The sequence below is a fragment of the Aulonocara sp. 'chitande type north' Nkhata Bay genome, linkage group LG7, assembly GCF_057382095.1.
Source record: "Aulonocara sp. 'chitande type north' Nkhata Bay isolate Kocher_YH1m ecotype deep benthic linkage group LG7, A_spYH_male_GT1.1, whole genome shotgun sequence".
NCBI lineage: Eukaryota > Metazoa > Chordata > Actinopteri > Cichliformes > Cichlidae > Aulonocara > Aulonocara sp. 'chitande type north' Nkhata Bay.
In genome coordinates, this window is record NC_141350.1 from 32249159 (window position 1) to 32263013 (window position 13855).

The following is a 13855-nucleotide window of genomic DNA, read 5'->3' on the forward strand; positions in this document are numbered from 1 at the left end:
GAGAGGTGACTGAAATTTGTAATTTTTTAGTGATTAAAATGTAATCAACAAATAAAAGTGAGAGAAAACAAAATGTGGAACACAAAAGTGTCTTTGTGAAATCCCTTTCATGGACTGACAGGATACATTTATGGCATCATAACAACTTTGCTAATGACGTTCAAACGTTTCAAATGTGTTATTTTTAGTATCACAAGCCACTGAATTAGCTCATTAGAAAAAAAATGCTCAAAAAGAGCAGTAAACCAAATAATAAGGGCTTGATTTACTTTGTGCAGATTCTTTTTAGCTAACATTCATCATACTATGATGAATGAAAGCAATTTGGAGTTAGCTACCTTGGATACGTTGGCATGCAGACTAGAACAGCCAAGCAACCTTCCGATTAGTGAACAACCTCCTCTATGTCCCAAACCCAGGCACCCTTTAGAAGAAGCGACTTCTGCGACTTCAATCCACAGCTCGTGGTCACAGATGAGGGTAGGAATATATGCTGACGAGTAAATCAACAGCTGTCTACTCACTGCAACAAAGCTGCAAAGAACGCATTTCACTGCAGACACCCCAAGAAGAAGAAGGACAGACACAAAGACGCTCCTCCACTTGGGACAGCAACTTCTGCCCCACTCAGAGTGGGAACACCACCCTTTGCTGGCTCAGAACCATGACCTCAGACTTGGAGGATACCACTCAATGAAGCCAAAAAAAACACCACATCATCCACAAAACACAAAACCGTGATCGTGATACCAATGAAGTATATATGACTTTGCAAGTTTGTGAAGTTTCTGTTAAAGTCCCCCCCTTCCTTATTGTATTTATTTTAGGGGTGTTTGTAGCTCAGGAGGTAGAGTAGGTCATCAGAGGGTTTGTGGTTTGATCCCTGGCTGTTCCAGTCTGCATGCCAAAGTATCCTTTGGTGAGATATTGAACCCAAAGCATCCATGGGAGTGTGAATGCTAGATAGAGAGCACTTAAGCAAAAGTGCTGGTGTGAATGTGAGATTTGAGCATTTAAGTATAAAAGCACTATATAAGAAGTCCATTCAGTCCATGTTGGTTTTATACCTCGCTGGGACATTTGTTCTGTCTTACTCTTACACTGTTGTGTTTAATTTTTTTAACTGCTGTAACAAAGAAGTTTACAGACTTGGGGAGAAAATATAGATTATCTTAATTTTTGTTTGTATTTTAAGCCGTATGGTATGTTTTTAATGTGTTTTAAGAAAGGAATCCCCCAACTTTTGGGGGATAAATAAACTAAGCTTATATTCTGGCTTTTTGTCAGTTTACTGTTCAGCGTGTAAACGATTTGATCCACCAGGAAGTTTAATCCAGTTTAAATCCAGTAATCTGGCTCCAGTGTGAATAGAAAGGATTCAGATTCAGTTGCGAAGGATTGGATTGTTGCTCATCAACACACACACACACACACACACACACACACACACACACACACACACACACACACACACACACACACACACACACACACACAGGAAACACTCAGCTTTTTATCCCAGTGTCCTTTTTTAATTCACACCTTTTTAAAAAACTCTCTCCTTTCTCTCAGAGTTTCTGTTTCCTCTTCTACCTCTCCTGTCCCTCCCTCTCTCCCCCCTCCCCCTGTCTCTTTCCTTTCTCCTCGCTCAGTGAGTCGCAGTAAATCCTATTGTGATGCTAAACTGATTTTTGGACGAGACACAGAAAGAGAGAGAGAGAGGGAGAGAGAGAGGGAGAGTAGGTTTGGATTTGTGTTTGAGCAGATCTGATTCGGGCTGCCTCTCGTTCATGTGGAAATTTGATGGCCTTCTCCTCTCCGTAAACTTTTAGGACTCCTTTCAGACTCCTACGGGGTGTTTTTTAGGAGTTTCTCCGGCGGAGGAACCGCCGCTCTGCGCGCTCCAGGAATGCACTTTGCAGGAAACGCGACTCTGTGCACGGACACCTCCTGCTCTCTTCGCTCTTAACGAGGAGTTATAAATGAATGACGGCAATGCACTCGTGAAGGACAGCTCGTTTTCTTCACACCGGTCCCCCCTCCACCTCCACTTTATCCTCCTCAGGCTGAGGACATAGGAGCCGGGAGTGTGCGCTCCCCCTGGCCAGGCATGGAGAGCGGTGGCCGGGCGGGGCTCCAGCAGGCGGCGGGCGGTGGAGGAGAAGGAGGCGGCTGGGTGTTGGTGGAGGCCCGGCTGCATGGAGGAGCGCCGTGGGGCTTCACCCTGCAGGGTGGCCTGGAGCACGGAGAGCCGCTCATCATCTCCAAGGTAGGAGACAGGACGTGTGAGGCCTGCTGTGTTTGTGACCTGTTCTGCGCATGACGGGAAGCCGGAAACAGGGAAAGAGTGAATAATTATTCCAATCATATCGATTGATTTTGCATGAATCAGTGAATACTATTATTTCTAAACTGTAAATCAAATCAAATCAATTTATTTATATAGCACCTTTCACAGGATAAAAACCACACAGTGCTTCACAGTAATATAAAACAGAAATACATAAAATACATTAATAATAAAACACACAGCACAAATCTAATCTGTAACTACAGCATATCAGTGGCAGAAGTTTAAATGTATTTTAAATATATGCAGAAAAGTTATTAAAGTTGTTGTTGTTGCGAACACCTGATCAACACAGATTGCAGTTCAAAGGGGCAGTCAGGCCTTTTAGTAGCACTTGCCTCTAATTTAATGTGCTGCATGAAACAGAAGGACAATGTCTATGGAGGTGAGGCCGAGATCTTCTGATTTTTACATCCTAGCACGGGGCAGGCTTTAAAAGACACCACAGAGGTTTGGAAGATGAAGCCAATGTGGAAGAGCTTTAATTCTGCATTTTCTTTTTCTAATGACCAACAGGGGGCGACAACTCTGGTTTGAAGTCGGTTTGTATAGAAGTCTGTGGGTAATTGAGCCTAATTCTCGAATGATTTATGATCTGAATACACACTTTACTGATGATTTTATGGTTTCATTTGCTCGTTTTAAGTTTTATTAAATAGATTATGATGTTCATTTGATAAATTATGGTCCCATTAAAGGCAGAAAGGAGGATGAGGCAGGACAAAATAAACACATACATCTGTAACAGGCTCATAAAATGGTGTGATCCACATCTCACTCATTGTGTCTGGTTTCAAAACATCAAGAAGGCCATGTGGGCAGTTTTTCTCATGGACTGAGAATGATTATGTTTGTACAGACACGCATATGTGCGTTTTGCTTTTATAAAATAAACAAACAGATAAAACGATATATTCAGGAGCAATAATCAGCTGCCTCTTCAGTAGCTTCCTCATCTCTTGGATGGGCTTTTAACTCTGCTGCAGAACAATAACCGCTGCCTGCTCCCAGCTGCAGTCTATGAAGTGGAGTTAAAGTCTGTCCGACCCCCAGAACCGAGACTAGAAACTGCAAAGTGACATCATCGGCTGCTAGAGCAGAAACCTGACCAGCGAGAGTATATGAAACATGAGATGAGAAGGATTGCAAAATAAACTTGTGCAACCTGTGTTGGGGAAAACCTGAGCAAAAAACAGAAAAGGAAAGAAAACACTTGGCTTGAGGCTTCAAAATCAAGACTTTACTGGTGACTATATCCATTCACATGTAGTCTTTGCTTTCAAGCTTCACTGTCTTTGAGGCTTTTTGCCTTAAACAAATTCAAAATAAATAAATCACTCGATGCGCCAATAATCAGTAACCCCTATAACTATGTCAGTAATGAAAGTGTTACTCTTTACCAGCCGCTTCATTGCCCAGAATCATCCCAGACGGCAGAGAAATATGGGCCCAAGTTTGGCTACTTTTGGCAGTCATGGCTTAGTTATGGCACTGGTTAGTATTGTGTGAGCCAGACATCACAACATACTTGACCTCTAGCTCATATAAGATGGACCTCTGGGTAAGTTGAGTCAGCCTGAGTCAACACCATCAAATATGGCCCAATGAAAGCTGTAGGTTTGAGCCACACTTTGGCCAAAGAGTCAGTGAAATCTGTGATGGATTTTTAATTCTTCTTCTTTTTAAAGCCAAGAAAAAAGCCCAAAACCTTTGATATCATCATTAGTAGATGACCACTTCCATCCTTACAGCCACCATCCTGGCCTCATTTTATTAAAATGCAAATCGCCAGGCTGGTACGTGCGTGCGTGTGTGTGTGTGTCTTTCTGTGAAGGTTATTCTGGGATGGAGGCCAAACACTGTAAAATAGGACAAGAATGTGAATAATGTGTTTTCCTGGTTGCTTTTGAATACAATCATGCTTTTATTTTGTGCTGTACTTTGGCTGGCGTTAGCACAGTTCTCCATGTTTGACCCCAACACCAGCATGATGTCGCGCTTCAGTTTTTTTGCGTCTCTCTTTATGTCCTGTCTCCTTTTCTGTTTGTGTGTCTCACTCATTCTCTTCTTTTTGCCGCCAACCAACCGTAAAAGACACCTGGCACACTTTGCTTGTTTTGTATCAACGCTGTGCTGAACTGGGGTCAGAGGTCACAGCGATGGCTCTAGGAAAGTTAAACCTTCAGATTAAAACTTAATGAGTTTTAATCTGAAGGTCTCATGACCTGTGTGTGTGCCAGAGTTACACCATCAGTGTAAAGGTGAACAAAGTCTTTGCTGGGACTGAAATGTTTACTCAACCTGAAAAAGATCCAGGGCTTTATTTAGTTTTGCGTTGTGCATCTTTTAAAATGCTATTTATTGAAAATTTATTATTATGATTTAATTTAAAACTTTGTTTTTTATAAAAGACTCAAACATTTTAAGTGCACTTTTAGGATCAAAGCTAGCTTTGTTTGAGCTAAAGGTAGCTAACAAGCTACCTAGCTTACACAAAATACTGTTTTGAAAGAATAAGTCAGGCAATTCAACCAAACTTGCCATTAAGGTCACAAACCTGCCTGGATAATTTGATAAACTGGCTAACTGCACTTTGGTTGCTAACCTTAAGCAAAATCTGAGGCCTGTACTCCAAAAGGATATTACATTTTTGGCAATCTGTGTCAAGGTAATAGTCAGAGTTTTCTGTGTCATGAAAGTTGCTCTTTTTTTTTACCTGGCTAATTCACCATGGTAACAGGCTGAACACATAACTTGGTCAAATGCAGGTTATGTTCAGCGTTTTGGTTTGAGATCATTTGAAAGTGCCATGTTTTCACTGATTCTTTTATTTACAGCCTGTTTTGATGATTGCTGGTCGGATGTGTTTCATATGTCCCAGTTTTTAAGCCATATAACTTTTAAAAACCACCCAGTGAATCACAGGAATATGCATGTATTAATCTGGTGATGCAAAGATGTGTTTTTACCGTCAATTCTAATCTGCTGATAAGCCTCCTTTACACTCACAGTGTTTTCACCAGTCTCGCAGCTGTTGAACAAAACAACCTAGATGACATGATATTGAGATTTTCCAGAAAAGCAAAGACCAGTGGACTCATTTAGACCCAGCTCAGGGCTGAAGATTTATATATTATAATCTATAATCTAAAGGGTTATGCTGGTTGTGGCCAAGCAAAATACACACCAGTTAATGGTGTGTATTAAGTGTCACACTAGTCCACTGGTTCTTTTAAACAGGTTCAGTATCGGTTTTGAAGCATGAGAACATAACCTCGAATATGTCATAATGATGGCTATTCGATTTATTTCAGAACCACAGTGTTAAAAGCTGGAAATGTGAATAAAGAGGTGAGAAGTCCTTGATGAATAGATGTTGTAGTATCCCACTGTGGTAAATGTAGGATCCAGTGTTTTAGAGTTAAAGCATCAGGATATCCTCATAATTCTTTTTAAATATGTCTCTTGGGAGTACACCAGCTTCATGCAATTACAGTGAACTGGCTTACCCGTTTATATATTTTTTTTTTTTTATTTTTTTTTTTTCTCTTTTTTTTTCTTTGATTGCCTTGCTTCATCTTCCAGCTAAAGTCTCATTATTAATCACACTTTGGGTGTAAATCATGCTGCATGGTGGCACTGACTGAATGACACATTCTGGTCAAACAAGCTGATGTCAATTAGAAACCACTTGAACGAATCAATACAGACCAGCTTCTCAAAAGATGGTCTGTATACGAACAGTTGGGGCGAGAGTTCAGATTCTCCTCTGTTGCATTTATTTAAGCCACAAACGTTTTTTTAGTAGGTGACAAGATTACATTTCTTTTTCATTATGGATCTATCATCTTTCAATATATTCACAATGACATTTCGCCATAACGCTTAAATTACTCCATTGCAGATGACACCACCATCATAGGACTGATTGAGTACAACAATGATTCAGCGTGCAGTTTATATATTACACTCCTGTATCCTTTAATCCTGGAACTAAAAGTCAGCATATTATATCTTCAGGATGTTTTATTTGTGTTCTTTTTTTTTTAAACACTGGCTATAATCACCTCTAAATATCCCTCAGATTAATAAATAAAGAGCACATGCCTAATCTTTAACCTCTAATGAGAGGTCAAAAGTATGGAAACTTCAGGTTTTCACAAGCTAGAGAGGCAGTGAACCTGAGTCCAGCTCTAGTTTAGAGAGAGAGTGCTTTTCCTTGGCCGAGGCCCCCCATCGCTCTCAGAGGATATTTTCCCAAATCACACAGTCTTTATTGATTAGAGGAGGTATGTTGTTTCAGTCACAGTATGAGCGGGCTGAGCCACTCTGTTTAGATATCTCGGTCTGCAGGATAATGAATTTCAGCTGGAATACCACAGTCACTGACACACACACACACTCGTGGAGTTACTGAGTGATTCTGTGGGCCTTATTTGGGTATATTTATTCCTGAAAAAGGCAAACAGTGCAGGCATGTGCATCGTTCTGCAGAGCTCGGGAATGCTTTAACACAGTTTTCCTTCACAGCTCTGAGAGGATGTTTCTTTTCCCTCACATCAGTAACGCTCATTAGATACTACTCCTTTGTGTTAATCAGCACTAGTTTAGATAAACACCTGCAACCGCGCACTAATGTTTATCTCCTCAGAGTCAGTGATTCAAGTCGCCTAGCGCAGATGGTACATGTTCATCAAAACTTTGTATTTTCCCGATGCTGCAGTTGCAGCATGTGGGTGAAGACGCATCATGTTTTTGTTGAGAAGTAACACGTGTTGTAATTCAGAAGAGCTTCAGACACTCCCTGCAAGACATTTTTGGCAGTGGTTTTAAAACTTAAAGAGTCCCAGGTGGGTGGGGTTTATTGTTTCAGAACAGAGCAAGACACTTTTGTCGATCACAGGAAAATATGTGCAAAACAAACAGAGTCATTCTCGTGTGTTTTTTACCCATCGTGGTTAATCTGACCTTTCCAAGTGCAAAGCTTAGCAGCCTCAACAGGACCAAACTGATGAGATATGTTTTCCAAAACAACTCTGCTGAGTTTAGGCTCTAAAAAATGTCTACTGCTGCTCACTTCATGCCTGATATCCAAATGTTATAGTAAATGTTGCTGTGACATCTCTAATGCTTACTTATTACGATCTAAAACAGGAATCAACAGGACAATAAGGCATCTTATCTTATCAATAATGCATCTTTCCCATCTGGGAACTCACTAGTTACACTGCTGGTTTTAGCCTCGGGAGCAAGTGGACCGGTGCCTGTTTCCTGTTCCGTGTATCACCTAAAGTTTAGAAATGCAGCTAATAAAAATCAAAATGGTCTTCAGATGACAAGCAGGGGTTTTAAGATTACATTTAGGCAAACCCAGTTCTCTTCCTGATCACCACATGCACCGTGTACCTATAGGATAACAAAGGGAAACTTTCAGAAGCTTTCAGTACCAGAACGCTCGTCCTCTGTAACTGTGCACTACTTCTAATCAATCAGTGCACTTTGACCAGATGACGCTTGTCCAGAAATATGTTGATGAGCAGCTCAGGATTTGATTGAGTTTATCTTGTGCTGAACAAGATGATGTGACTTTAAGAGGAAACACACACACACACTGATAAACAGGCAGTCGTGTGCTGTGATACTGATGCACACACAGTGACAGGCTGCTAAGGGTCATCACTGTCAGCAATGATAAAGTAGCAGGGTCACACTGATATTTACAGTGTGTGTGTATGTGTGTGTGTTAGAGAAGGAGCGTGTGGGAGTGATCAGAGACATTCGAGTCACATTTGGGTTTGCTCTGATTGTGATTTGTGCTGTAATTAAAGTGAAGGTTTACTTCAGTGTGCTATGACATGAAAAATGTATTGTATGCAGCTGGTAAAATGCCAAGTTCTTCCCCTGCTTACTGCTACCCCTGTCAGGCTTTCCAAACACGTATGCAGTTTCCAGTATGCAGCACTCAGACTGAGAGGATTAAAACACTGATGCTTCATTCAGAGACTCAACCAAACTTCACTTACAAAAAGAACCTCAACAACAGCATTTCCTGTTAACACTCATCTAATCTGTTTTTGTGTCATTAGTGCTGATTCCCTTCTAAATATAAGTACTTTATTATTTTAGACTAGTTTAGGATCATTTTAGAATATTTCCGTCTTAAGGAAATAAAAGCAAAACAAATGAAATAGGAATAAAAACTGATTAGAAATGACAAAACTATGAGAACTCTGACGTCTAGAGGAAGGAAACCTATGAAGAATTGAGAGACATACAGGATGTAAGGATCACAAACACCCAAGACCTCCTGCTCTTCCCTGCAGTGACCCTGTCCATAACACACACACACACACACACACACACACACACACGGGAGCGAGTCCTGCCAGAACAATAGACGGCCTGATAGCAGCTGCCAGAGGAAGTGTAGCCCAACATGTTTCATCATTTTGTATGTTCAGCCTAACTCAGCACAGACACCAGTCGAAGTTCAAGGTCTTGGATCTTACAAACCTCTTAAACCTTGGCCCCTTTCAGCTCTCAGACCTTTCATTTGGAGGTCAGTACCAGGAGCAGCCTTGCGTAACGAGCCCCTGCCCCACAAACTCGGGTGCTAGGAACTCACACTTTGCAGCCGCATGTTTGGACTGCATTAGCTGATGTTGTGTGTTTGTTTGTACAGGTCGAGGAGGGCGGCAAGGCGGACAGTTTGGAGCAGCCTCTGCGGGTGGGCGATGAGATTGTCATCATCAACGACATTGAGCTGACCGGGTACCGTCAGGAGGCCGTCGCTCTGATAAAAGGATCGTACAAGACTCTGCATCTCACCGTCCGCAGGTACACACGCCAGTTGTTAAAGCTCAAACCAACAAAACTGAGGCAAACGGACCACAAACGTCTGTTTCTGAGACCGACTCAGAGCTTTCTGCAAGCACGCAGGGTGGATATTTCTCTTTCTAGCAACAGCCTGAAACCTGATAATCCCAGCAGGCGGTGGGTGAGTGTGTTTGGAGTGTAGCTTTACTTGCTGTAAATGTTGGTTTTATTCCAGCACTTGGTTTCAGCTGTGAGTTTTCAGTGCAGTAGTTTATTAAATTAAAGAAAATCTGGAATGAGTGACCAACAGTGTAGTACAAGGTTGGAGTGAGCGCAATCTGTTGCCCACGTCTAGACTTTTACCCTAAATAATTAATTATTATCTATGATAATAACAGTTCAGACAAGCACAGACTGGCTGGGGATTTGACTCAGTTGACTGTGTGTTATTAAAGGCTGTCACCATGTCAGCGATTAATAGAATTCACTTTAATGATATTACTGGATGTCCGGTATAGATGTTTTGGGAGTAACAGCTGAGTCCAGCGTGCCCAGCACACAGTTTGATTTGGGGATAGGATTTTAGCCCAAAGTGCAGCCTGTGTTCTAGGAGCCGTCATTCATGTCGTGCTGATTATTTATTATGTTGTATTATGTTGTATTATGTTGTATTACACTTACAGTGAGGTTCATAAGTTATTGGCCAAGGACACATTTTGTCATTTTGCTTCCATACACCTCCAGAGTGCAAACTTCAGGAAGCTTAATTACAACATTCTTATACTCAAACCAAAATGAGGATGAAAGACTCACCTAACTACCAAACCAAGGGCCAAACAAAAGGGCAAAATAGCACGTGAGCGCACACCTTAAATAGCTCTCATAGGTGTGGTTATTTTTATGGGCAATGTATAAAAGTTGCCCCATTTTCTCAACACGAGAGTCTGCAAGCTCATTCAAATATCAAGCACAAAAATAAGACATGCTTGTTTTCTTTGACGTTAAATATTGACATATTTAGCAGTAAACTGCATGTTATAATTATGTTGACCGCTAAGGTTTATTCTGTTTATTCTATTTGTTCTTATTTGGGAAACAAATGTCATCATTTCATGTTTTTGACATGCCAAATGAAGATAAATCGATTCAACCACATTTAAATATGGTTGGGGTATTTTGCACCTCCAGAAATATGCAACAGAGTCAGTTGCAAAAGGTTCCCTTCTCTCACAGGCAATCCTGTCACTGGGTTCTCTTTTTAAATACCTGACAGTACTTTTTTTTTATGCCTGAATCCAGTTTGGGCTGGTGCAACACATCTGGCTCCAAATCTGAGCTGAACCTGAGGCTCAGCGTGCTCCCGTTGTTGTGATACCTGTATGACCGTAAAGTAGGGAAAATATATAGAAATTTGTTTTTGGATTACTTCTAGAGCTCTAGATTTTTAGATCATAAAGATATGACATAAACATTTAATGAAAAGGAGAAGCAGTGTACTGAGCAGATGTGGGAAAACAGAAGTCTTGTTGAAATTGCAGTTTGTTTTCTTAAGGAGTCTTGTTTCAAATATGTATCAGAGTGACGCATTTGAAGCTATGACAGTACTGGAGTGGTTAAACTAGCCTGTTCCTGGGTCCTGTAGGTGAAGCTTCTACAATCTCCTGAAGGCATCAAACACTTCTTCACATCCGGTTAAAGGTTCATCAGACCAGGATCACATGCTGATTAGACCCATTTATGACCTCTGACATGCCCGGGTGCCAACTTCAGCACTCATTGTGTGATTAGCGCTGATGTTCAGACTTTGTCCAGCGTTTTAAAGCTAAGTCGGTTTTGAGGTTAGGCTGTATTAAAACATAAGACTGCTAAGAAGCAAACAACAATCACCCATTTAATCGTAAAATAAGGAGCAGGAGACCTCAGCAGAGGGCGTGTCGTGCCACCCAGCATCAGTGTTGAGGTTGATGCACTGCCAGGTATGTGTTTGGGTTTGGGGTGTGACTGTGAGCGAGGCCACTGTCGCTACTGCAACTTCTGTTTACTGGAAGACGCGTGAGACGCCAAACACAATGCAGGACTTTAGACTTTAGACACACACACACACACTCTGTGGGACAGGTGTAAAGACACACACACAGGACTGTGGAAGGCGTGGTGACAAGGGAAGGCTGTGTGTGTGTTTTGGTCTGATTTTCTTCCTGTTTGGATCTGAAACTGTAAAAGTTGGACACTGCACAGGTTCAACATTTCATTTCTAGTCCTTATTCGATTCTGTTCTGCTCTACTCTATTGTGATGGGGCTGTACGGAGGCAAACTAGAAGGTTTGAACATTGGACCCTGGTTTGCATGTTGATGTGCAGTCAGCGTTTTGTTTTTTTTAGATGCTTTTTAGTGTCATGGATCAGCCCAGCAATCCATTTGATACCACAGACACAATTTGTCACGTTTTTTTCACGAGCACAGCTCTGAAAGTGCTCTGCTTTGGCACGAAGCATATTCATGTTTGCAGCTTGTATTTTGTCCACAGAAAGCAAGAAAGTGTAAAACAAGTTTTGACTGTTCTACTTTTACCCAGACTATGATCTGTTCCAAACCAAACCAAAGTCATTCTTACGAATCAATGGACTTCAGTGACTTTAAGCAACTATAGGCAACCCTTCCCACACTGGGAATGCTAAATCAGCAGGCCCAAAAAGGTTTTTCTTAACTTTAATGCAACAGGAGCTACCGATGAGACTGGTGATTGACACATGACAGGGTACTAAATACATTAGAGGGTTATCTAGGCAGCCGCAGCAACCAAACAGAGCCAAACTTGGGTCTCTGATATGACCCCTCCACCATCACTCCCTTCAACCTTTATATGTGGACACAAATCAGTACATCTGAGCTCAAACAGAAGAAAAATGTCATCCAGAGATGCAAAAAAGTCATGCCCAGAAACACAAATCAAAAATAGATAAAAGGCTGGGACTGTGCGTTTACGTCAGATGGACCCACCTGAGTCTTGGCTGTTCTGGCTATAGGCCTGAGAAGTGTTAAAGTTCGCTGGTTCTGCAGGTGTCAGGAGTTTTAGTCTAATAATGTAATAAAGTCTGAAGGAGCTGTATCATTTTAGAACTTTTCTGTCTTATGGGAGTCTCTGTTTTGAAGCCTCAACATTATCACCACAAAATGGTGGTTATCATCTAACTACTGGGAAGTTTAGTTAGCAAGCTGGCAAAACAGACACATAGCTGCTAACGGTGTTATATGACACAAAGCTATAATATTTTTCATATAATTGCATTAAAACACAGTCCAGAAATCCAGTCCAGTTACTTGGATTACTGTGATGCCAACCAGTTTTGAAGCCTCAACACCGGCCTTCTGGCTGCTGCCAGGTTTCTGGAACCATTAGTGACCATATTTAGAGACAAGGGATTGAATGATAATCCCATAAAAAATGGTCTAGCACCTTAAACTTTACTGAAAAACCTACTAAAGTGATTTTCATCAGAGCAGGTGAAGCCTACCTTGAGTCAGCCTCAAGTGGACATTAGAGGAACTGCAGATTTTGGACACGTTTTTCGGGGGAGGGGGGGGGGTTGGTACTTTTCACCTTTACCTTTTGCCATGACTTGTGTAGGTTTCTTTCTTTGTGTTACTTCCCGTAATGTTGATCCAAGGAAAGAAAAGTTTGAATGTGTATTCTTTCTTAGCCTAACACTAGGATTAGGGTTTGTCTTGTTTTGGGAGAAGCATTCATCACCTCCTCCTGCAGCTCCTCCATCGTCTCCAGCTGCAAAGCAACAGCCTCTCGGTGGGGTAATAAAGATTTATTGAGCTGAACTGATGGTTATTACCGCAGAAGACCAAAGTCTCTGTTTGTGTGTATGCGTGTCCTTTATCCGGAAGGCATTATAAAACTATGTGTGTGACTTTAGCGGGTATTAGCTGCTTTTATTGTTGGTATTGTGTGTGTGTGTCTTCCATCCTTGGTGTCAGTCAGACAAAAGGCGCATGATGTCGACACCAAACGCACCTGTCAGACCACGCCTTCTTTGTCTCTCCTTACGACTTTCTCTCCTCCATACCTGACTGTGCTCGATCTGATTGGTGCCTTCAGGTGAGCCCTGATTGGCTTGGAGACACAAAAGCAAAGAGAGACACACACGCAAACACACACTCAGAAGCACAGACATTCAGAGGGAATCGTGCCATTAGTGTACTCACAACAAGCTGAAAACAAAGCAGAAGAATTTCAGAGGAGCTGCCCATCAGAGCTGTAAGTGTATGTAAGTGTGTTTTCTATAAGTAGTGAGAACAAATGAAGCAGACTTTAAGTTAAATTTGTATTTAAGTAAAGATGGCTGATGTCATTTCAAACTTTAGAGTTTCAATGTGACTATTGTGATATAAAGCCAGCATATGAGGGTTTAATTTAAATCCATGTAGTTTAACTCCTTAGTTATAGTGTATTTATTTAGTATTTATTTATTTATTGTCATTGTCAAGAACAATGAAATTGCGTTTGGGGCTTCCATACAACCCAAAAAAAAGAAGAAAATAATAAATACCCCTTAAAACCCAAGTGTACATATTTAACCCAGTGTGACTCCAATGCAATAAGACAATCCTTAGCAATAATGTTCGTAGAAATTCAGACAAAGACCTGAGAAACATGACAAAATACAACAATGCAACCC

The 13855-nt window shown here is 41.3% G+C and overlaps 1 protein-coding gene across 1 annotated transcript in view; it reads left to right on the forward strand.

Annotated features, from left to right (window-relative positions):
• Positions 1–1672: 1672 nt before the first annotated feature.
• Positions 1673–13855, forward strand: part of shroom3 (shroom family member 3) — an 80265-nt gene continuing 68082 nt past the window's right edge. The window contains exons 1-2 of the mRNA XM_086300066.1: positions 1673–2269; positions 9033–9187. Of these exons, the coding sequence (XP_086156192.1) occupies positions 2111–2269; positions 9033–9187 (314 nt within the window). The 5' untranslated portion in view covers positions 1673–2110. The remainder of the gene's footprint in view (positions 2270–9032; positions 9188–13855) is intronic.